This window comes from Schistocerca americana, chromosome 1 (assembly GCF_021461395.2).
Source record: "Schistocerca americana isolate TAMUIC-IGC-003095 chromosome 1, iqSchAmer2.1, whole genome shotgun sequence".
NCBI lineage: Eukaryota > Metazoa > Arthropoda > Insecta > Orthoptera > Acrididae > Schistocerca > Schistocerca americana.
The window spans coordinates 607,505,079-607,530,145 of record NC_060119.1 but is presented as its reverse complement, the minus strand read 5'-3'; the positions used below and the strand labels follow the sequence as shown (position 1 = coordinate 607,530,145).

The following is a 25,067-nucleotide window of genomic DNA, read 5'->3' as shown; positions in this document are numbered from 1 at the left end:
ATGGGGTTAAGTCGGGAGAGCGTGGAGGCCATGACATGAATTGCTGATCATGATCTCCACCACGACCGATCCATCGGTTTTCCAATCTCCTGTTTAAGAAATGCCGAACATCATGATGGAAGTGCGGTGGAGCACCATCCTGTTGAAAGATGAAGTCGGCGCTGTCGGTCTCCAGTTGTGGCATGAGCCAATTTCCCAGCATATCCAGATACACGTGTCCTGTAACGTTTTTTTCGCAGAAGAAAAAGGGGCCGTAAACTTTAAACCGTGAGATTGCACAAAACACATTAACTTTTGGTGAATTGCGAATTTGCTGCATGAATGCGTGAGGATTCTCTACTGCCCAGATTCGCACATTGTGTCTATTCACTTCACCATTAAGAAAAAATGTTGCTTCATCACTGAAAACAAGTTTCGCACTGAACGCGTCCTCTTCCATGAGCTGTTGCAACCGCGCCAAAAATTCAAAGCATTTGACTTTGTCATTGGGTGTCAGGGCTTGTAGCAATTGTAAACGGTAAGGCTTCTGCTTTAGCCTTTTCCGTAAGATTTTCCAAACCGTCAGCTGTGGTACGTTTAGCTCCTTGCTTGCTTTATTCGTCGACTTCCCCGGGCTACGCATGAAACTTGCCCGCAGGCGTTCAACCGTTTCTTCGCTCACTGCAGGCCGACCCGTTGATTTCCCCTTACAGAGGCATCCAGAAGCTTTAAACTGCGCATATCATCGCCGAATGGAGTTAGCAGTTGGTGGATCTTTGTTGAACTTCGTCCTGAAGTGTCGTTGCACTGTTATGAATGACTGATGTGAGTGCATTTCAAGCACGACATACGCTTTCTCGGCTCCTGTCGCCATTTTGTCTCACTGCGCTCTCGAGCGCTCTGGCGGCAGAAACCTGAAGTGCGGCTTCAGCCGAACAAAACTTCATGAGTTTTTCTACGTATCTGTAGTGTGTCGTGACCATATGTCAATGAATGGAGCTACAGTGAATTTATGAAATCACTTCAATCATTTGTAATAGCCCTGTATTTATGTTTGGGGCCAACTACCCAAGGCTGCACCATTTATCAATCCTCTGTAGGCATTCTGAAAATTGATACTTTCTTCTGGTCTTGCTACTTTCTTATTGACAACTGCATCATCTGTAAACAGCTTAAAGAGTTTCCAATGCTTTCCGCTAGACTGATAAGACTATTTACATTGTATATAAACAAACTGCCTTGAGGTCACTTTACACCTGTTATTTTGTTCCATTACGAGCGACATGTTGAGTTCTATCTGCAAAGAAGTCTCAAATCCAGTCGGAAATCTGTCAGGTATTAAGTGTCTGCAGTGGGGCGGAGTGAGTGACAACCAGTTTAAAAGCACACGTTTAAAAGCTGTAAGTTTGGAATATTATAATTGCATAATATCAAAAGTACGGCCCAAAGTTTTGTGCAGGATTAATTGCTGGGGCCCATATCTCCTCCTTAAAATGCGAGGTCAAATTGGTGATGTTCCCTTGTTCAAATTTCATCAACTTCATACACTTACAGCCATAATTACATCTACCTTCCAAGTCAAATGCATATAATTTTTTCAATATTAATGAGAAGTAAAACTAAATGGAGAACATCACTGGCGGCCTTCGGTTGGAAAATGTGTCTTCTGATGAAATGTACTGCAAGAAGTAGCAGGAATTTTGGGAGAAGTAAGTGATGTTCATTATTTATCAAAGTTTTAGTGCCCAATGCGCACATACCACACTCATAAAATAAAAGTTGATTTCATCAAAAACTTTATGCAAAATGTGCAATACATTTTATAGTTACATAAATCATAAGGACTATTAGCTACACATTCTACAGTTGCCCTGTATTCACAACTTATTCAGAAAATTGAGACAAAGTGACCAGGTCTACAAGGTCTTTTACATAATGCACAAGCTTTGTGTCCATCTTTGCACAGGAACCGATACCAGAAAGTTGGTCTCCAAATGCTGCATACATGTGCTCCTGTCCATTTCTCAGACTTTGGCAGGTGGCATTACTAGACGAGATAGATGCAGCCTTGGGAAGAAGTTTGAGAAGATCGCTGACCTATTTAGGACTCCACAGACTGGTGTATCAGTAACATCTACCGTATTTACTCGAATTTAAGCCGCACTCGAATCTAAGCCACACCTGAAAAATGAGACTCGAAATTAAGGATAAAAAAATTTCCTGAATCTAAGCTGCACCTGAAATTTGAGACTCGAAATTCAAGGGGAGAGAAGTTTTAGGCCGCACCTCCAAAGCGAAACAAAGTTGGTCCATTGTAATATGAGACACAATTTAGGTCGAATGAATGACGATACAGCTACAGTAGTTTGGTTCGAGCCGTAAGCTAGCAGTTAAGCTTTACCAGGTAACCATTGCTATGCCTCAGGCGCTCCGTCCGTATTTATACGGGTACCCTTCGTTTTTCACGTGTTTCGTCTGGTTTGAATTGATTGCTTATTTTTCTTTGATCTGATAACTGCTGTTCTCTTTGTTATAGGTGTTTACGTCACTCCGAGCTGAAAATGCATTACTGTACTGTGTCATTCATTGTTTGTCGCATTCTGATAATGAATGTTTACAACCTGTCGCCGCTCGCGGCATGGTTTGCTTTTGTGCGTGCTACCGCCGCTTACAATAATAAAAAGATAGGAATTGTCTCAGTAGCGAAACAATGGCAAGAGACTGCTATTTGTTGTTTTTTACACTGCTGCTTTCTTTGTTAATGATCAACAAGAACCAAGTAATAAACTGCGTATGATAGAATATGTTCTGAACGAGAGTTTAGCTAAAATTTTTCTCCGTTTGAAAATCTTTGCAGACGCCTCTTTAGTACATTACTTTCTGCACAGAAATTAGTCATCTTAGATTCAACAACCTAGTCAATTGCTGTGCTTCACTTCTGACTGTATCCCTATTAGGCATAAGAATAATACGAATATAAACATGATATGATATGTGTATACTTCCGCGTTTGCTGTTGTCTCACTCTAGTTTCGTAGTTTATTAGCCAGACAGGATTTAAATGAGATAGCAGCAAACACGAAAGACTACATGGCAAAATGTTTATATTCGTATTATTCTTATGGTGAAGACAATACTGCCTGTGATTCACAAAAGTTCCCATTAGCAACCATCTCTTCTCACAGGTAGGAAAAAATTCAGAACATAGAATTGGCCATACTGACAAACATCGCAAACAGTCTTGCCAGTCGGACTTTCGTAGTACATTGAAAAGCTGCTACATTCGAAGATGAACAATACGGAATTTGAATTTACTTCGTTGGATAATGTATGAAAATGCAGTGGTCGAAATTCGGGGCGGAGAAAAAAGCTCGTCTTCCGCCTTTTTTTTTTTTAATTTATTTACTGACGCAGAGGTTTTGGCGCCAGTATTTATCTTTGTACCTGCAAAGCATGCCTGAGTAGCGCTACATATATTCAACGGCAGAAGTTATTTGTGGCAGCACCTACCAACATATTTCAGAACTTCCGCTTACTTTGCACTCGATTCTAAGCCGCAGGCGGTGTTTTGGATTACAAAAACTGGAAAAAAAGTGCAGCTTAGATTCGAGTAAATACGGTATTTGCAGAGCCATGTAAAGATTCCAACTAAAATCTTACATAATAACAGCAGTGCACAGACTGGCCAATTTAGATACTAAAGATATAGCACGCTTTTTCATACAAGTATTAAATAACACAGAGATCTACAGTTCCATACAGGCCACAGCAAGAGTACAATCACCCAAGGCAATGATGACAGTATTATGGGGACAAACTTTATCAACAGAAAACTGTATGTCTGTCTGCAGTCCAGAATTACTGCGCCTCTCCTTTGTAGCCTGCAAGCTTCCTATAACTCTCCTTTACTTTCAGCTACTGGAAGGCTGTGTAACAATGTTCATATTTGTGTACCACTTAGCTCTGAAGAAAGAAATTGTACAAAAGTATCAATGTTTAATTTTAATTTATGCACCTATCAATCACTTATACTATGAGTTGTTATCTTCACTCATTCAGTTTTTTTATATTCCACCAAGGATTTTTTTTTAGCACTAAATGTATGTTTTTAAGCCATTTAATCTGTCTTTGGAGGTTTCCTTCCAGGACATTATAAATATTAATTAATCACAGCCTGTATGCTAAGACAGACAGAACTTCTCTTTGGACTGTTTAAATCATCAGCAATTCTCAGTTTTAACTATATAAACAAATAATTACATAACCTGCATGCAACTTTTGAAAGAATGGAAAATATCACTTGAAATATAAAAGAAAGAACTCCTGAACAAGCCTTTTCCCTAAAAAGCTTTATGTTGCTCCTCTCAGCCCTACATGATGTGAGAAAAAAATAATTCTAACAAAAAATAATTAAGTCAAGATACATAAAAACATTTTACATGACTAATGAGGTGTCCTAACATACTACAAACTGTACTCACCAGGTAGAGTACAGGACGGCGGTGGTGGTGGAGCTGGGGTGGGAACAGGCTCTGAATGTCTTTTCAAGAACGGATGATTAAAAAATGTGTCAAAATTCATGCGGTCCCTAGCATTACGTCGCAACAGCCCCATCAAGAGATCTGTTAATTCTGGTGATGTTCCTGGTGGTATCCTTTCAAGAGAAATTCAAAAGCCATTTGTACACAACTGCTGAAACTGCATGGGTAACACACTATAGCCATAGCCATTATTCTTGTAATATCTCAATGAGTTAAGTAATATCTCTGCTAATAACCACACACACAGGCTTTAAATACAATGTTAAAATGATGGTACAATTGTTATCAGATATAAAAGAGTGTTGTTGAACTTCGAAATGTTTCCCGTTAGTTATGCCAAAACACAAAAAGTAGCTTCAGTGTCGTACACAACAGAAACTTATCGGAAACATTTGAAATAAAATTCAACAGAGACACTAACAGAAAGACAGATTACACAAAATTCAACCAACAATGATGAACTGAATTTTTCCTTTGATTTAGGAATCATGCCTATTTTGGACAGTGTGTCCATGTTTAGGCATATATCCAACAATATATTACACTACGGAGCAAAGTTACTACATTGTAAGCTTTTTCTTTACTTAATATCTTTGAATGTTCTATGGATTCTATGAAGTTAGTATTACAGAAAAGACTTTCATAAAGACCTAACCACAACTGGACTTACCAAAAAGGCTCTTTTCTGTAAGATTTTGTAGGGTACACATTATATTAGTTAAAATGTAGAGGATGATTAGAAAAAGTTAATTTGCAGTACCTACAAGCCTGATCAACAGCTTCTCCAGTTAATAAATTTATATAGTTAAATAAGAGAAGTTGCAGAGTTTAATGAAACATCATAAGCATTAATGAAGAATGGAAAGGACATATAAGGGAGGAGGAAAGGAGAGTGGCAGTAAGGAATGTGGAAGTAAGGGAGAGTGGGATGAAGGGGGAGGGAGGTATCACAGACAAGTGAAAAGGAATAATTATGTGAGAAATAATAGAAAGGTATCACATGACCAAGACAAAGAAAAAAAAGCAATAAGAAAATGGACTGCAAATGAGGTGACTATATCAATCTGTTACTACAAGGGAACACATTTAGCAATATTCATTTAGAGGATGGCATATTTCTTTTTTGTTGAATCAATTTTTACTTTGCAACAGAATTTGCACCAATCTGAAACTTCTTCACAGATTAAAATTGTGTGCCAGTCTGAGACTCGAACCTGGGACCCTTTTTCTTTTGTGAAGGGTAAAGGTGTCAGGTTTGAGTCATAGTGCAGCACTTAGTTTTAATATGATAGGAAGTTTCAATTCTTTTTCTATTTATAAATGACATTCAAATAAATTAGATATGATATGTTTCCCCATTTTTAGTTTTCTAAGTACTACAATGACAACAATCTAGGATTAAGAAATCTGAAGCAGAAATACTTACTTTGGAGACAAATTTCCATTTTTCTCATAAAATTGTTTGAGAGCGGGTGGAGTTTGGGCCTGAAATGGAGCCTTTCCAGTCAGACATTGGAAAACAATTGTGCCCAAGCTCCACAGATCTGCCTTCGCATCATACTGGAGAGACATTATAACTTCTGGAGCCTAGAAAAGACCAGAAGTCCCTCTAATGATGTGTGCGTATACAAGTGTCTTTATAATAAATCTTCAAAATTTACAGAACTTTATCCATCTAGGCGGTGTTTAAACAGTGGATAAGACAAACAACTGCACACGAGTTATGTTTGACACACAGTCCACAAAAAGGCATTTTTGAAGAATGGGTACAGTGGAGCGAAGACCAATACTGTTTTGTCACAATTCTTTACTATTTTTACCGGCGATAATTACCTACAAGTAAGTTTCAGGCAAATGTGCGGAAACACACACAAATGATATGGCCATTTGACCAAGGTGTCTTTATATGCGCAGTTTTGTTCATTGTGAAATACCATGAACTTTTTTCCTTCTGCATACAGCATTAAATGTATGTGTTGTTGTTGTTGTTGTTGTTGTTCTTGGTGGTGGTGGTGGTGGTGGTGGTGGCCTTCAGTCTGGAGACTGGTTTGATGTAGGTCTCACTGCTTATCTATCCTGTGCAAGTCTCTTCACCCCTAAATACCTACCACAGCTCATACAAGTATTGTATTGAATCCCCCCCCCCCCCCCCCTCATTTCCATTACCAAACAGACAATTCCTTGATGCTTCAGGATGTGTCCTATCAACCTATCCCTTCTTAGAGTCAAGTAATACCTTAAATTTATTTTTTCCCCAAATCCGATTTCATATGTCCTCAATTTGTAAATCAAACTATCCATCTAATTTTTAGCTTTCCTCTACAGCACTGTGCTTCAAAAGCTTCTATTCTCTTCTTGTCTGAACTGCTTATCATCAATGTTTCATTTCTGTACAAGGCTACAAACCAGACAAATACCTTCAGAAAAAACTTCCAAACATTTAAATTTATATTAGTTGTTAACCAATTCCTTTTTAATTCTTTTCTTGCTACTGCCACAATGTATTTTATATCTTTTCTATTTTGATCATCACTACTGCTTAAATAGGAAAGTTTGTCTACTAATTTTACATTCTTGTTTTCAAATTTAATTCGCTCAGCATCACTGATTTAATGTGATTACACCCCATTACCATTGCTTTGCTTTTGCTGATGTTCATCTTATAACCTCTTTCCAAGACACTGTCCATTCTGTTCAACTGGTATTCCAAATCCTATGTTGTCTCTGACAGAATTACATCATTATCAGCAAACCTTAGTTTTTATTTCTTTTTCCTTAACTTTAATTCCATTTCCAAATTTCTCTTTCAGATCCTGCACAGTTTGCTCAATGTACAGATTGAATAATTTTGGGACTAGACAACAACCCCGTTTCACTCCTTTCCTGTCCTTCAACTATCACAACTGAAGTCTGGTTTCTGTACAATCTGTAAACAATCTTTCACTCACTTTATTTCCCCCGGGCTAGCTTCAGAATTTTAAAAATTGTAGTTCTGTCGACATTATCAAAAGCTTTCTCCTAATCTACAATTGTCAAAGGTAGATTTATCCTTCTTCAACCCATCTTCTAGGGTAAGTTTTACAGTCAGTAATGCCTCACTTTTTGTATGTTTCTCTGGAACCCCAACTGATCTTCCTTGAGTTTGGCTTCTACTAAGGTGCTCTCGCTTGCTCTCTCTCTCTCTCTCTCTCTCTCTCTCTCTCTCTCTCTCTCTCTCTCTCTCTCTCTGCAAGCAAAGCATGACTTAATGAAAACTGAGGGTTCGTAGTATTTACACCTGTCAGCCTTTTTTTTTTTTTTTTTTTTGCAATTGGAACAATTATATTTTTCTTGAAGTCTTAACAGTAACATTTCTGTATTCTCACTGTAACATTGTTTAAATAGTTTAGAGTCATCTGAAAGGTGAAGATTTGTACGTAACTCATGGTAAATTATCAAGAGGAACATCTCAAAAGCTTCTAATGCCATTATGGTTAGCAAAAATAGAAACAAAATGGTACTTATTATGGATGTCATTAAGTATGGTGATGGGGGCAGAAGGGTAATATTCCTCATTCAATAAATTGTATGTGTTGCATTCATGTAGATTCTTACAATGGTGGCAGGTAAAATGCAGATGATATTCTACACAGCTTAAATAATTTTGTGATCCTGACTGATAATTTGCAAAAGTTCTAATTTCACCGTTAACTCTAGGAGAGACAATGAAGGTAACTACTCACCATATAGTTGGGAAATTTAGCAGTAAACTAAAAACACGGCAGTTGTGTTCGGTAGAGTGGGTGATAAGGAGAGGGGAGGGGAACAAAGAGGTGAAATGAAATCCAGTCTGGTCCTACGCATGGCCTATCTCTTCAGACACAGGGCCCCTTCTAAAGAATGCACAACTTATGCAAAGTTCACTGCAGCTTCTGCTCAACCTTTTATGCAGTCAGGACCACCAACCAGTTATTGTTATGGCGTTGTTGTTATAGTTGTTGTCGTCTTCAGTCCAAAGACTGCTCTGATGCAGCTCTACATGCTATTCTATCCTGGGCGAGCCTCTTCATCTCTGAATAAATACTGCAATCTACATCTTTCTGAATCTGCTCACTGTATTCACCTCTTGGTCTCCCTCTATGATTTTTTTATTCTCCACACTTCCTTCCAATACTAAAAATACTAAATTAGTGATCCCTTGATGCCTTAGGATGTGTCCTATTAATGAACTCCTTCTTTTGGTCAAGTTGTGTCACAAATTTCTTGTCTCCCCAATTCTATTCAGTATTTCCTCATTAGTTACATGATCAACCCATCTCATCTTCAGCATACTTTTGTAATCCCACATTTTGAAAGCTTCTATTGTCTTCTTATCGAAACTGTATCATCCATGTTTACTTCCATACATAGCTATACTCCAGACAAATAGCTTAAGAAAATACTTCCTGACACCTAAATCTATATTCAATGTTAACAAATAACTCTTCTTCAGAAATGTTTTTCTTACAATTGCCAGTTTGGATTTTATATCCTCTCTATTTTGGCCATTGTAAGTTATTTTGCAGCCCAAATAGCAAAACTCATCTACTACACAACACTGAGTGTCTCATTTTCTACTCTGAGCGAGGTAGCACAGTGGCTAGCACAGTGGAAATGCATTCGGGAGGACGACGGTTCAATTCCACATCCAGCCTTCCTGATTTAGGATTTCCGTGATTTCCCTAAATCGCTCCAGGCAAATGCTGGGATGGTACCTTTGAAAGGTTGGTTGGTTGGTTTAGGGATGAAAGGGACCAAACTGCAAAGGTCATCGGTCCCTTTTTCCAAAATACTAAAAAATACCCACAGAGAATAAAATATGTTCAACAGAATAGGAGACAGATGACACAGAACAAAAGAAACGTAGACAAGGACCAGACAAAACAAAAGAAGATCACACGGAGTGCGACGGTGGTTGGCCGACCATAGGAACAAAAAAAAAACCACATTAAAAACTGAGTTTAAAACCGTAGGCCAAAGGCCAGAATCAACACAAAACAATCAAATAAAACAGAAACACTCAGATTAAATGATAAAAACCCCCTGCCCGAATAAAACGTAAAACTAAGTCAGCAATAGCAGAGTCATCTGTTAAAAGGGCAGGGAGCGAGTCAGGCAGTGGGAATGACTGCCTGAGCACAACTAAAAGTGGACAGTCTAATAAAATTTGGACCACTGTCAAAACGGAGCCGCAGCAACATAAATGTGGGTCCTCACATTGCAATAGGTGGCCGTGCGTCATCCATGTGTGCCCAATGCGCAGCCGGCACAGGACAACAGACTTCTTGCGAGAGACCCGCAAGGAGGACCGCCACACATCGGTCGTCTCCTTAACAGCCCGCAGCTTATTCAGCGATGGCAGGCCACGCCACTCATCAGCCCACATCCCAAGCACCTTACGGCGCAACATCAGCTGCTGATCGCGAGCCGTGAGGCCGATCTCCAAAGCTGGGGCGTCGATCGCCCCTTTGGCCAGCCTGTCAACACGTTTGTTCCCCGGGATGCCAACGTGACCTGGAGTCCAAACAAAGGCCACCGAACGACCAGAACGGGTAATGGCGGAAACAGACTCCTGAATAGAGGATACCAGAGGAGAAGAGGGAAAGCAGCGGTCGATGGCCTGGAGGCTGCTCAGGGAGTCACTGCAGATGAAGATGGACGTACCTGAGCAGGAACGCATATGCTCAAGAGCGAGCAATATAGCCACCAGCTCTGCAGTAAAAATACTGCAGCCAGCCGGCAAGGAGCGCTGTTCAACATGGTCAACGTGAGCAAAAGCGTAGGCAGTGCGACCATCAACCAGGGAACCATCAGTGTAGACAGCCTCACAGTCCGAAAATGAGGCGAGGAGCGCGAGAAAACGGCGACGAAGGGCTACAGGCAGAACCGAGTCCTTGGGTCCCTGTGCCAAGTCCAGACGGACGGACGGCCGGGGCAAACAACAGGGAGGCGTAGGTGCACGGACCCGGAAGGGAGGCAGAAGAGGGAAGGACCCCAGTTCCGACAGCAGGGACTGGACGCGGACAGCTATGGAAAAGCCCAGATCTAGGTCGCCTTTCGGGCAGATGGAGGACCATGCCAGGGAAAAGCAGGCGGCGATTGGGATGGCCCAGCGAGCAATGCACGTGGACAGCATAGTCAGCGAGCAGTCGATGGCGGCGAATCCGCAGCGGGGGAACCCCAGCCTCCACCAGTAGACTATCCACGGGGCTCGTATGAAAAGTTGCAAGCCGAACCCCACAGTGGTGTATGGGGTCTAACAACTTCAACACTGAGGGTGATGCAGACCCATAGGCCAGGCTCCCATAATCAAGCCTGGACTGCACAAGGGCCCTGTATAATCGCAACAGCGTGCAGCGATCCGCACCCCAAGATGTGTGGCTCAGGCAGCGGAGGGCGTTGAGGTGCCGCCAGCACTTTTGCTTCAGTTGAGTAATATGAGGAACCCATGTGAGCCGGGCATCAAAGACGAGTCCTAAGAAGCGGCAAGTGTCCACCACTTCAAGCAGGTGGCCGTCGAGGTAAAGTTCAGGATGAGGGTGGACCGTCCGACGCCTGCAGAAGTGCATAACTCGAGTTGTGGCTGCAGAGAACTGAAAACCATGAGTCAGAGCCCATGATGCGGCCTTGCGAACGGCTACTTGCAGCCTGCGTTCGGCGACTCCCGTAGTCGTGGAGCTAAAGGAGATGCAGAAGTCGTCGGCATACAAAGAAGGAGACACCGACGACCCCACGGCTGCAGCCAGACCATTAATGGCCACTAGAAATAAGGAAACGCTCAACACCGAGCCCTGCGGGACCCCATTTTCCTGTGTATAAGATGAACTAGAGGCGGCACCGACTTGCACCCGGAAAGAGTGGCGCAATAGAAAGGTTTGAAGAAAAGCCGGGAGCCGACCACGAAGACCCCACTCATGCAACGTAGCAAGGATGTGATGCCTCCATGTGGTGTCATACGCCTTCCGCAGATCAAAAAATACAACAACGAGATGCTGACGTCTGGCAAAGGCCGTACGGATAGCAGATTCCAGCCGCACCAAATTGTCCGCTGCAGACCGGCCCCGACGGAAGCCACCCTGGGATGGAGCGAGGAGACCACGTGACTCAAGGACCCAACACAAACGCCGCCCCACCATACGTTCGAGCAATTTGCACAAAACGTTGGTGAGGGTAATGGGACGATAGCTTTCCCATACTTTGTATACCAAATTATATGGATAAACCAGCCATACTGTTAAAATTTCAAATCAATAATTTCTATACTTTCAGGCATATAAATTTTTATCTAAAACGCATAATAACCGTGCTGACATTGTCAAACTGAGTTAGGCACTGTAAAGTATTCGTCTATAGTATCAACTGAAACTAAAGTAAGAGGATAGGTTCATATAACCCAATTTTCTGAAATCATCTTCAGTTTCATTACCATAGATTTCCAACGTACAAAATAGTAGTGTGGAAAATTATTATTTCATTCTGTTTTGGTTGTGTTAGTGTTTTGGAAAGACTGAAGGAGTTAATGGAAGATGTATGTAAAGTGAGAATGTGATATTTTATTAAAACTATGTAAATATAAGCATAAGGAAGTTGTTGTGCAATAGGGGAATTTGTGATGTATGTCTGAATCAGCATGAGTTTGTAAAAGACAATCAGAAGGGGTGCTGAGTATTATATTTATTAGTAATTTGTTCTGTGAAAAGGAATTACATATTGTTTTTATTAAATTTTATTTAGTTTCGGAATTATGAGATTTCTAGTCTAAATTACTTGTGGTAATCTGATTGGCTGACATTAGAAATACTGCGAGTATAGAAGCGCTCGAGACAATCTGATTGGGTGCTTAATATACTAGCCAATAGGAAGTACGTGTTTCTCGTGCATCTGAGTAGGGCATTGTGCCTCAGAACTATGAGTCGAGATAGTTTCTCAGGAGCCATCTTCTGATAAACACCTATTTTAAACTGTGTTGATGAAATCTGCACCAAAATAAAGAAATTAGTATGTTTGATTGGTTCTCATGTTGTTAGCAAAAAGCGACTACAGTGTTGAGTATTTTGTGAAAGTTTGAGTGTTGTATTTCAGGAGATATTCGAATGTGAACATTTAAAGTGGTACATAAAATCTGCGTGGCATGTTTTGTACAGATTACGAGACATTACGGTGAGCACATCTTTACAGGGAGCCTACTGAATGACTGAAGTGTTAAACTGCATGTAGTTGTGGATAAGTGACTGCTTAGGACATTTAAAATGTCGGGTCAGACTAAATATCTTCTGGCTGCTTTTCGGTGTGAACTTGTTCAGAGATAGTCAGTAACATTGCATAAATGATGTCTGGATATTACATATGGACTTGATAGACAGTAAACCAACTAAATGGAAATTTTTGATAGTTTTCAAACGACTCGTGCAAGAATTGCAAATGCTACATAATTTAACTAACTTCCAGCTACTACCTGTGGACTGGGGTTATGTGGCCTTTGCGTGGTATGTATTTAGTTGAATTTTTTGTCAACACTGCTTTTATCGGCTAAACCAGTATCTACTATCACAGAGTGAAGGGGCATAAAATTTGATTTGGTGCAGCAGTTTCTGAAATATTATATAATTTGGTATTTTTTTCTAATTACTGACTTCCCAACAAAACAATTGTGGAGTGCAGTACATTTCTATGCGCTGTGCATAACTTTCTTATAAGTTCATGTGGTAAATTCCCTCCAAAAATATCAGAAGACATGAGCATAAAACATTTCCCATTATTGTACCAGGTGATTTTCCCTATTTAACACATTATAACACAGAAACTAATTACCAAATGAGGACCAAACTTGGTAACATTAATGTCAAGGGCATGGAGGGGGGGGGGGGGGGGGGGGGGGGGGAGGGAGGAGGAAAGTACTGCAGAATCAATTCAATTGGAAATCTTTTAATGTGCTGCTATGGTACATCGCACCATTAGATACCGGTACCATTACTGCACCAAAAGGGGCTCAATATGGCACCCATCAGTGCACAGAAGAGTCTGAAAGTGCAGGATTGGATTAAGCATAGCAGAACAAAGCATGTCCGTAGGTATTCTGGCTATCTTGTCCAGGTATCCTCACAGCCATAAATCACAGGGAGTGAGGTCAGGTGCTTGTACCAGCCCAGTATTTGGAAACAATCGGCTGATGATTCAACCATTTCCAAACGTGTCTTGGAGAAGCAGGAGAACTTCATGAGCAATGTTTGGTGGGGGCCCATCTTGCACAAAAACTGTTGAGTTCAATGCGTCTCTCTCCTGTAGGGCAGGTATGACATGCCGGTAAGCATATCACAGTAAAGCTTGCCAGTCACACTGTACGTCTTTGGTCCTTAAGTGCCAACCTGTTCAAAAAAGAATGGGCCAATAATGAACATAGCCATGAAGCCACACCATAGGGTGACACGTTCACCATACAGAGGAACTTCATGCACACTGACTCGAAGTGAAGATCCCCACACTCGGCAATTCTGAGTGTTCATCTCACCTGTCACAGAAAAATGAGCTTCGTCTGTCCAGAGGTAGCCCAGGGCCAGCCCTTGTCAACTTCAGTCCTTGTAAGAAAGCGGAGAGCAAAGTCAACACGTTGTTGTGAGTCCTGTGGTGTAACCTGCTGTGTGATATGGATCTTGTGCGGATACCATTTCAGAATGGTTCGAAGCACCTTCCGTACAGTGGACCACGGGATGTACAACTGTAGTGACACAGTATGCGTGTTGCTTGATGATTGGGAATTACACGCAGCGTTGTCTGCCATACGAACAGCAATTTCCTCAACCATCTGTGGTGCAACAAGTCATTGGCCTTTTCCCAGAGTGGTGACAGTTCTCCAGCTGATTCAAACTACTTCACCATCCTCCATACAGAAGGTGGAGAAAGAGGACCCTCCTGTAACCCTTTCTGCCAGCAATATTCTCAAAGTGCAGCTGCAGTATTAGTATTGTTTTGATAATAGAGCTTCACCAATAATGCCCAGCTCATTTTGTCAAAGCTCATGTTCAAAAATCAACAAGCGGACAGCAACTGGTCGGTTGCACGAGACTACGAATCACGATGACTGATCATGGCACCTGGTGGCCATAGTTGGATCTAGGCAGTGGCGCTGTGACGCACAGAAATCATGCACCCCATACTCTGGACATTAATGGTATCAAGTTTGGTACTCATACGGTAATTAGTTTCCATATTATAACATGTTAAATAGGGGAAGTTTGATTATAACCACCCGGTATAACAGACTAACATTAGCAAATCGACAGTTGTGTAATGGATAGATTATAACTCATTGTAAATATGACATGTTGAGTTGCAGACAGACACAACGCAAAGACTGTCACTGAACTTTTGGCCAGAGCATTCTTCAGAAAAGACAGTAAGCAGGCACACCTCACACACCTACCTCTGGCAGCTCTGCCACTCCAAATTCCCCAAAAACCAGCTCCAAAGCAGCATACCCTTCATCACCTAATATTGCCCCAGACTGCAACAATTGAACCACATCCTTCTGCAGAGCTTTGATTATCTATAACCATGCCATGAAATGAGGGACCACCCTACTCAGTGTTCCGTTGCCCACCAAACCTTCACATCATCATAGTCCATCCCTTTGCTCTCCCAATCCCAGCCCCTATTTAACACATTATAACACTGAAACTACTTACCATATGAGGACCAAACATGGTAACATTAATGTCATCCAATGGCTGCAGTCTGGTTAGAACTGCCAGAGAATGTGATCCGTGATCGTGATTTTTGTGTGTGTGTGTGTGTGTGTGTGTGTGTGTGTGTGTGTGTGTGTGTGCGCGCGCGCGCGCATGCGTGCTTCTTTTCTTTCATGAAAAAGGCTTTGGCCGAAAGCTCAGTGTGTAACAGTCTTTTCACTGTACAAATAATTATGGCGATGGGAGATGGCATTATATAGATAAAATTAAGCATCAATGTAAATTGCATAATTTGTTTAAGAATCAATACAGCCTGCATTTAAATTATAGGTAACAGGCTACAATGAAATGGGATGAATGAACAAATAAATAAATAAATAAATAAATAAATAAATAATAAACAGTCTTCTCACTGTCCCTATCTGCAACTCATCATCCTTATAGTGAGTAGCACAACACTTTTCATAATTGTAGATATTCCAACCTGTCCGCTCTATTGCTTAACATCAGCAAATATAGGCCTATAATTACAAGCATCTGCCCTATGATCCACCCTAAAAATAAGAAAGACCTGTGCTTTTTACCAATCACTGGTTATACTTTGTCACTCCAATGACTTGTGATAAATACTGCTAGAAAGGGAACGAGTTCTTCTACATATTGTCTGTAGAATCACACTAGTATCTCATCTGGTTCAGATACCTTTCCAATATTGAGTGACGTTAGCTGATTTTCTATACTGCAATGACTTTTCTCAATAAGCTACAACGCATGCATCGGCTTGTTGTTTGCCAGAATCAAGATACTTGTGCACAGACAACATTAGAGTTTGGTGTCAGAAGTATTTACTGTATATCTTTCACAGTATCTCACCTTATGTGCCAAATATATAACAAAAAGGAGCAACCCTATCAGTATGTGATAGTAGAACAATGATGCAGGTAAATTTTATCATACAAAAGATAAAATTCCTAAATTTCAAGCAAGCTGTAGTAACTCCTTCACAGTAATTATGTCCTGATATTGTTGAGACTCCTTCCTCCTTGTGCAGTTAATAGGAATAGCAAAAATTTCAAACAAGCCTTATGTTGATAGCAGTCCTCAAGTTAAAATCTATTTTGAAAGCAAACATATTTGTGTAACTCATAATAATGACAGATGGGTCAATTTAATACATTATGTGATCAAAATTATCTGGACACCTGGCTGAAAATGACTTACAAGTTCATGGCGCCCTCCATTGGTAATGCTGTAATTCAATATGGTGTTGGCCCACCCTTAGCCTTGATGACAGCTTCCGCTCTTGCAACTCGCAGGCATACATTCAATCAGGTACTGGAAGGTTTCTTCGGGAATGGTAGCCTTCACGAAGTGCTGCAGTGAGGAGAGGTATTGATGTCGGTCAGTGAGGGCTGGCACGAAGTCGGCATTCCAAAACATTCCAAAGGTGTTCTATAAGATTCAGGTCAGGACTCTGTGCAGGCCAGTCCATCACAAGGATGTTATTGTTGTGTAACCACTCCACCACAGGTCGTGCATTATGAACAGTTGCTCTATCGTATTGAAAGATGCAATCGCCATCCCTGAATTTCTCTTGAACAGTGGGAAGCAATAAGATGCTTAAAACATCAATGTAGGCCTGTGCTGTAATAGTGCCACGCAAAACAACAAGGGGTGCAAGCCCCCTCCATGAAAAAATGACCACGTCATAACACCACCGCCTCAGAATTTTACTGTTGGCACTACACACTACCACAGATGACTGGGCATTCGCCATACCAACACCATGGCATCACATCACCACACTGTGTACCATGATTCATCACTCTACACAACGTTTCTCCACTGTTCAATCGTCCAATGTTTGCACTCCTTACACCAAGCAAGGCGTCATCTCGCGTTTACCGGCATGATGTGTGGCTTATGAGCAGCCACTCTACCATGAAATCCAAGTTTTCTCACCTCCCACCTAACTGTCATAGTACTTAGAGTAGATCCTGATGCAATTTGGAAATCCTGTGTGATGGAATGGATAGATGTCTGCCTATTACTCATTACGATCCACTTCAACTGTTGGCAGTCTCTGTCAGTCAACAGACGAGGCTAGCCTGTATGCTTTTGTGCTGTATGCGTCCCTTCACATTTCCACTTCACTATCACATCAGAAACAGTGGACCTAGGGATGTTTAGGAGTGTGGAAATCTCGTGTACAGACATATGACACGAGTGACACCCAATCACCTGACCACGTTCGAAGTCCGCAAGTTCCGCGAAGCGCCCCATTCTGCTCTCTCACGATGTCTAATGACGTCACTGATATGGAGTACCTGGCAGTATGTGGCAGCACAATGCGCCTAATATGAAAAACTTACGTTTTTGGGGGTGTCCAGATGCTTTTGATCACATAGTGTATGTGTATATATGATCTATCCCTGTCCTCAATATAAGTGGGTCTCTCTCATCATGAGGTTTGAGTAAGCAGTTGTTCCATTTTTACCTTCCTCAACATATCCTACTCTCCTCCCGACAAAGGCACTATCAGTTCTGAAACTTGTGTCTCTTACTTTTATATGTAATTTTTAGGTGGCTACTGACAGTACTTCCCTTCTGAATGTAAATATTGGTCAACAATTTGGTCTCTTAATTTTTCTGTATAATATTTGTTTCTCCAATAGAGATTTTCAGTCTATAACCATCATCATACCACAAATAAGAATTCAACACCACTCTGATGTGATATGTGAACACGTAACTAGGACATTTACGTCCTTTGATACTTGTGTGAATGGTCCTTTATGTTGGAGGCGAGGCTCGCATCATGCACAATATTTTAAGTTATTTTTGTGAATAATAATGAACCATGGACCTTGCCGTTGGTGGGGAGGCTTGCGTGCCTCAGCGATACAGGTGGCCGCACCGTAGGTGCAACCACAATGGATGGGTATCTGTTGAGAGGCCAGGCAAATGTGTGGTTCCTGAAGAGGGGCAGCAGCCTTTTCAGTAGTTGCAGGGGCAACAGTCTGGATGACTGACTGATCTGGCCTTGCAACACTAACCAAAACGGCCTTGCTGTGCTGGTACTGCGAATGGCTGAAAGCAAGGGGAAACTACAGCCGTAATTTTTCCCGAGGGCATGCAGCTTTACTGTAGCATGGAGAGCTGCATCAAACCAGTCTCAGGACTGAAGATTACAATAACAACAACGACAACAACATAGTTAAAAAAGTAAAAGTGTGCGTGCACTTGCATGCATGCACACACACATGGTCATGTGTTTGGGTGTTTGTGTGGCTGTGAATGTGAATGAGTGCTTTTACTAAAAAAAGAAATCGAAAGATGGTGTGAAAACCGTTTTCTGTTACATGTTCATGTGTGCTACGCATCAGTCTGCTGTACATGTGAATGGATGCCTTTCTCTTATTTTACTTATTTTTCCATTTTGAAATTTCCATTATTGTTATTGAATTACTATAAACCTCATTACACCGTTTTTGTCCCACCCGTATAGATGAAGCAGTTAATGCTGATTGACTGTGATTATGTTAGAAGCTGTTATAAAATGTCTGGTAAATTTTTCCTAGTGGTTGCGACTGTTACTAACAGTGTGAAGTATAAAGCAGGACTGGGCACGGGGAGGGGGTTGGGGACAGAGTAGGAGTCTCACGTTGAGAGTGGGATGTCCAGTCTATACAGCATGTCTCAGGAGGAATTATCACTATCCATGAAGGGATATGAAAGGAAAGCTCATTTGAGGCAAAAAATTCCAGAAAACATGGGATCTCAAATGCATATGTTAACAGATATGAACACTTTTTCACCTTTGCTAATGTGAAACATGTCTCTTCTCCAGAACAAGTGCTCATAGCTCTTAAGGTATGCATTTTACAGCACATGTTTAGTAGACATTTTTTCTTGTTTTTGTCCATACTACTTGCTCCCAAAATATGGAAAGCAAAGAGCTTGCAGTGAAAGAGATTTGTTTCATAGCATTGAAAATGAAGAAGTGCTCATAGGTCTTACGGTATGCATTTTAGAGCTCATATTTACAAGACATTTTGCTCTGAATGGTCATTGATGTCATATCTGTGAATGATTATTCCTCCTGGTACACCTTATGTATGTCATTATCTTTGTATTCTTCAAACAATGACCTCCAGGATGGAATATCTTTATACTGTTATTATTTATTTAAAATTTAAGAATAAGTTTAATGTGGAATTAGTAACTAGAAGCTTTGCTTGTCTGTATCATCTTGTTGCAAAGCTCTTACAAGTGAACAAAATTTTTGCTGATATTTTAGTTAGTATTAGATAAATTTTTAAAACTTAGTGTACCTACAGTCCCTCCCACGGCATGTTCATAACATTTCTACAGAATGATACCATGAACAATTGGAAAATGACAGTTCCACTTGATTTTGTTCTTATTAGACCATTAACAACAATGTAAACAATCTTACCATGTACATAGGAGATCCACATAATGTTTTTGCCATAACACCATCCTGTAAGAACCTTGCAAAACCAAAGTCAGCTGGAAAGAAAAGAATGTTGGGTAAGTATTTGTTAAAATACATAGAAAAAGTAAACACTCACTCTCTCTCTCTCTCTCTCTCTCTCTCTCTCTCTCTCTCTCTATCTATCTATCTATCTATCTATCTGTTGACTACATTGCTACAGTGTTGCAGCTCACCTGAGTTGTAGTGCTATGTTAGATGGAGTTGGTTAAGAGGAGAAGGAGGGTGAGGGAGGGGGCAAAGCAAAGTGATGGGATAGCAACATGGCAATGGTGAGTTAGCCCCAGCCAAAAGAGGGGGGAATTGTGTAATGTACACAATGAAATGAAAGAGTGGATTGGGAGGTGCAGATAGGAAGAACAGTGATATCATGAAGAGAAGTGTGTTAATGTAGAACGAGAAAAATGTGGAGGGGGGGATGGGAACACGGATGGAGGTGGATGTGCGACAAGGGCATATGGAAACTAAAATATGTTAATAGGAATTGTCTTAACACCCCATCCTTCGATATCACAGTCCCCCTTGCCTCAATCTCCACTAGTCCCTATCTCACATCCATCTCTACTTCCCCCCAGACTTCCGCCTCATTCATTCTACTCTCTCTCTCTCTTCCTCTGTTTTATCTCCACTGTCAATCCACTCCTCCATAACAAGATGATGATCACTTTCTCTCTTCATTCATGTAGCTAGATATACAAATATATGAATGTCTGACAGGGTGCAATTGTGGGGCTTCATCCACCTGCATACACCCCAACACTTCGCAAATATCTTTTTGTATTTTTTTGTACTTCGGTACTTCTTATTTGGTTAATATCAAAATAACTTTAAATTTAATACATTGTTAGTATTGGTCATGCAAAAGGAAAACAATAATAATAGCAAATATTTTTCTATTTACTTTCAACCAGGCAAGAGTATATGAAACTGAAAGCAAAGGGTTCAAAATTATGTGATGCACATAATTCAAACAAAACAAAATAAAAATACATTAAATAGGTCTCTCTATTGTAAGCATGATTGATCAACTTACCAATCTTAAGTGTTATTTCATGAGGCTGTGGGCACATCTTACCACCTGAATGGCTGAGAAGAATGTTTTGTGGTTTTAAATCTCTATGTACAATGCCTTTTGCATACAAAGCTTTCATGGCACCAGCTGCAATAATAATAAATTATTAAGATATCTTAAACAGAAACATTGGTTGTTTAAGGAAATTACATTACATAATGGCTTTCATTTACACATAATGATAACAGTGTGCAACACACAAACTGCACTAGAAAACAAGTGATATTCCCTAACATACATGGAACAGTATTTAACAAGTGGGATACAAAGACACACCATAATACATATGTGCTTCTGGACATTTCTTTTCAACATTTAAGAGAAAACATTTGAAAGGAATTGTGCAGAAAGATGACAAAGCCAAGAAACGTATTTGGAAAGGTGGGTTGGGAGATAGAATGAAGTTGCTAAAACATTTTGTAACTGATTGAATATGACCATGTAGCGTATCATAAGATGTAAGTAATGGAAAATTCAAAATCCACATTGATAAGGGTAGGTTCTGAACATCATTGCTGTAACTAAAGCCCATATATTTTTCTCTAAGTGGCAGTGTAACAGATAAAAATTATATCATGCTGAGAAAACCCAATTACATTGCACCACTGAATTATATACAAATGAATGGTCTGAAAACTTCAGTGCTGTGTTGATATATCATTAAAAGCTGCATTGTACATATCCATGAAACATACATGAAGGACTTCCATACTACTACAAAATTAGTGAGACAGAGTACATGTTTCAAAAATTCTCTTCATAATTTCTTCTAGCTCTGTCTATTAATTCGGCCCTCTTAACCTGTAGCACCTGTAGAGCTGTCTGTAGCGGACCTGCACTTTATTCTGAAGCGAGATGTTCCCTGCCACTTACTACAAAGAAGCAAACCTTACTCTACTACCAAACAACGGTGCATTCGCAGTTAGCAGGGGGGAGGGGGGCAGGGAGGAGGGGGGGGGGGAGGGAACAAAATAGGAGAAGAGCAGGGAAATATGGGCGGGTGCGTTGGCAGAGGGCTGCAAATAAACAGTTAGGGAGATGAGCAGTTTGCACTCCCTGTGGACTATCACCTCCTCCCCATTCTCATCTCCCACCTTATTTATTTGCAACCCTGTGCCAACACGTCGGCCTGGCTTACCATGCTCCTCTGCTTTTTCCATTCCTTTTTTCCCTACCTCCCTACCCCACAATCTCCTGACGCTGCACCTGTTGGCAGTCTAGACCCTGCGCACTTCACTTCACCAGACTGCCTTCGTCTCTCTCCCACCATTACTCCTTCCCATTCCCCTTCCCCATATTACTGCTTGCATCCCACGTGGTGTTTCATTTAGCCCAAGATGCTGGAGCTGACAGTCATGTGCACATGAGATGTGTTTGTGTGAGAATATTGTATATGTGTGTGTGGGGGGGGGGGGGGGGGGTGTTTGGTGTGGGTGTCTTTTTACTGACAAAGGCTGTGGCCAAAAGCTATATGTGAGTGTCTTTTAGTCTGCCTGTCTGCAACTTGACATGTCTTCTTTAGGGTAAGTAGCAATCTATGTTTACCTAAAAATTGTTCAAATGGCTCTAAGCACTATGGGACTTAACATCTGAGGTCATCAGTCCCCTAGACTTAGAACTACTTAAACCTAACTAATCTAAGGACATCACACACATCCATGCCCGAGGCAGGATTCAAACCTGCAACCGTAGCAGCAGTGCGTTTCCGGACTGAAGTGCCTAGAATCACTCAGCCACAGCAGCCGGCTATCTTTTCCTACATTGTTGATATTCCTACATGGAGTTTCCATTGTTTCATTAGATAGAGAAGTATTCATTGGAATGCAAATTCCCACTAACTATATGTCTGCAAAAGCATCAGTAGATGATGAAAGACCAATGGCAGAAAACAATCTCACAGACATGCTGCAGCGAATTCTAAGATTGTTGTTGAGAAGACAACACTCCAATCATCTAATCAGAAACACTGGAGGATATGATACATCTCGTCAGCTCTGATCAGTAACACCGCCAACCATTTCGGCAGTTATGTCTTACAGACTTTCAAGGTTTTGAACCCTAATGGCAATATGCAAATTTGATGTGTGGATGTTCTTGTTATTTAAGCCTACAAACACATTAACCCAAAAACATCAGAGCACATAGGAAAATTATGATTTTTCATGGGGATGTAATATTAAGCACAGAAGGTGCACTTTATATGTAGAAAATGGTTGTCATGACCAACTCTCAAAGAAAGTGTCATATGACAGACTCAGACCTCAAACTACACTATGGAACAGTTTATGACCACAAATATCACTTTAAAAAATTGTTAGTTTTGTGACACTTAAGTGGATTTAGTAACATCATAACCAAATTACAACCTTCCAACCGAAGCTAGACCTCAGATTATGCAGCAGATTCTAGCCTGTCACCACTATCTCTATGTACAGAAGCTGATGACATCAGTGGTCAAAATAGAATGGCTGTTTCAAAAATTCCAGTATACCAGTGAATTTCAGTAGACCATGCGGGTGGTTTCATGAGGGGTCAGTATAGGGCCCTCGTAGCTAATCCACGATTTACATGAGATGGCAGAGTACATGCTTGTTCAGCCTGACATGAGGTGGGGAGGTAAAAAGTGGCATATACTGATGATCTTTCATAGTGTCTCCAATGTATTCATCTGTCCTGTAAAGGTAATAAGCCATTGGCATGGGGTCAACATAATGTTTCAATAGATATGTTGTTAAAGATAACACTGATCACATCTGTAAACTCCAGCATGACAGTCTCTTTTGTGAAGTCTTAATTACTCCACATGTACCTTGAAACAACTTTTACTGCATTAATACCATTTTATCAGTGAAATCTTCCCATCTCCTTACTCTCTTTTCATTGAAATCAGGAGCCCACAACAGCTAGGATTTCAGAATGAATATCTCACTCTGATGGACAGAGAGCTGTTGTGAAAGTTTCTAACTGAATAAAGCAGTGCACTGGACCAAAACTCGGACACTGGCATCAGAAGGAAAGGGCTCAAGTTTGAGTCAAGCTGGGGGACTTGTTGAGGGTCCTGTCTGACAAACTTTAATGTCTTTAAGCGGTGCACATGCATCTGCCACCCAACCAACCTCGCAGAGCTGATGATAATTGGTCAGATAATCTTGACTAGGTTTTATATCTATTATCTTTCAAGCATGTTTACTCACGTGTGAAAATGATGACAAGATATTGTTCTTGGACTCAATACACTACCTTCATCTTCCCTTTTGCTCAGCTATCATCCTATTTTACTAACAATTTAGGAAAAGACAGACTGCTACTTACTGTAGAGAAGGTACATCAGGTTGCATACAGGCACAGTTAAATGACACTCACATATAGCTTTCGGCCACAGCCTTCATCAGTAAAAGGCGCACGTGCGCACACGCACATGCACACACGCACATACACACACACACGCACACACGCACACACGCATGACCACCAACTCCAGCATCTTGGGCTGGATGCTGAAGTTGGCAGTCATGTGTGCATGAGGTGTACTTGCCACCCCACCCCCCCCCCCCCCCCCCTTTGTGTGTGTGTGTGTGTGTGTGTGTGTGTGTGTGTGTTTTACTGACAAAGGCTGTGGCCGAAAGCTATATGTGGGTGTCTTATAACCTTGCCTGACTGCAACCTGACATGTCTTCTGTATGGTGAGTAGCCATCTGTCCTTTCCTACACTGTTGATATTCATACCTGAGGTTTCCACTGTTTGATCCCATTTCACTAGGTTAATAGTGGGCACAGGTGATTCATTTGTGGAAATATATATATGCCACAGTTGATGTTAGGGCCTGCATCACTTGCATGTGTCCATGTGGTAATGGCCAACAGTCTTTTTTTTTTGTATTTTTAACTATTGCCCCAAATGGTCTGCCGCCATAATTGATTGATCAGCACATCTGTCTGCCATGTACAGGATCTGTGTTCAAACTCCAGTACTGCCTGGGATTTTTCCTTGGTGGGAAGACTGGAAAAGGGTCCACTTTGCCTCGTGATGGCAATTGGGGTACTACTTGAATGAAAAATGATAGCTTCAATGTGTGAAAAGTTGAACAATGGGCAAGAGAGAGCGGTGCTGATCACTTGCCTTTCATATCACATCTGAATGACACCATACAGCAAAGTATGAGATTGCAGCTGGTTGACATCATGCTCTTCTCTGGGTCTGACTGCAGAGTTCTTTTCTTAGTTGCCACAAATGAGTTAAAAATGGTAGGCTTTCCAAC

General features: G+C 41.0%; 1 protein-coding gene across 2 annotated transcripts in view; it reads right to left on the bottom strand.

Annotated features, from left to right (window-relative positions):
- The window catches only part of LOC124607225 (serine/threonine-protein kinase unc-51), a 145,537-nt gene that overhangs the window by 106,441 nt on the left and 14,029 nt on the right, over positions 1–25,067 (bottom strand). For both annotated transcript variants that reach the window (XM_047139500.1, XM_047139507.1), the window contains exons 7-10: positions 20,770–20,895; positions 19,680–19,753; positions 5,947–6,107; positions 4,461–4,633 (exon numbers count right to left, since the gene is read on the bottom strand). In XM_047139500.1, coding sequence (XP_046995456.1) covers positions 4,461–4,633; positions 5,947–6,107; positions 19,680–19,753; positions 20,770–20,895 — 534 coding nt within the window. The remainder of the gene's footprint in view (positions 1–4,460; positions 4,634–5,946; positions 6,108–19,679; positions 19,754–20,769; positions 20,896–25,067) is intronic.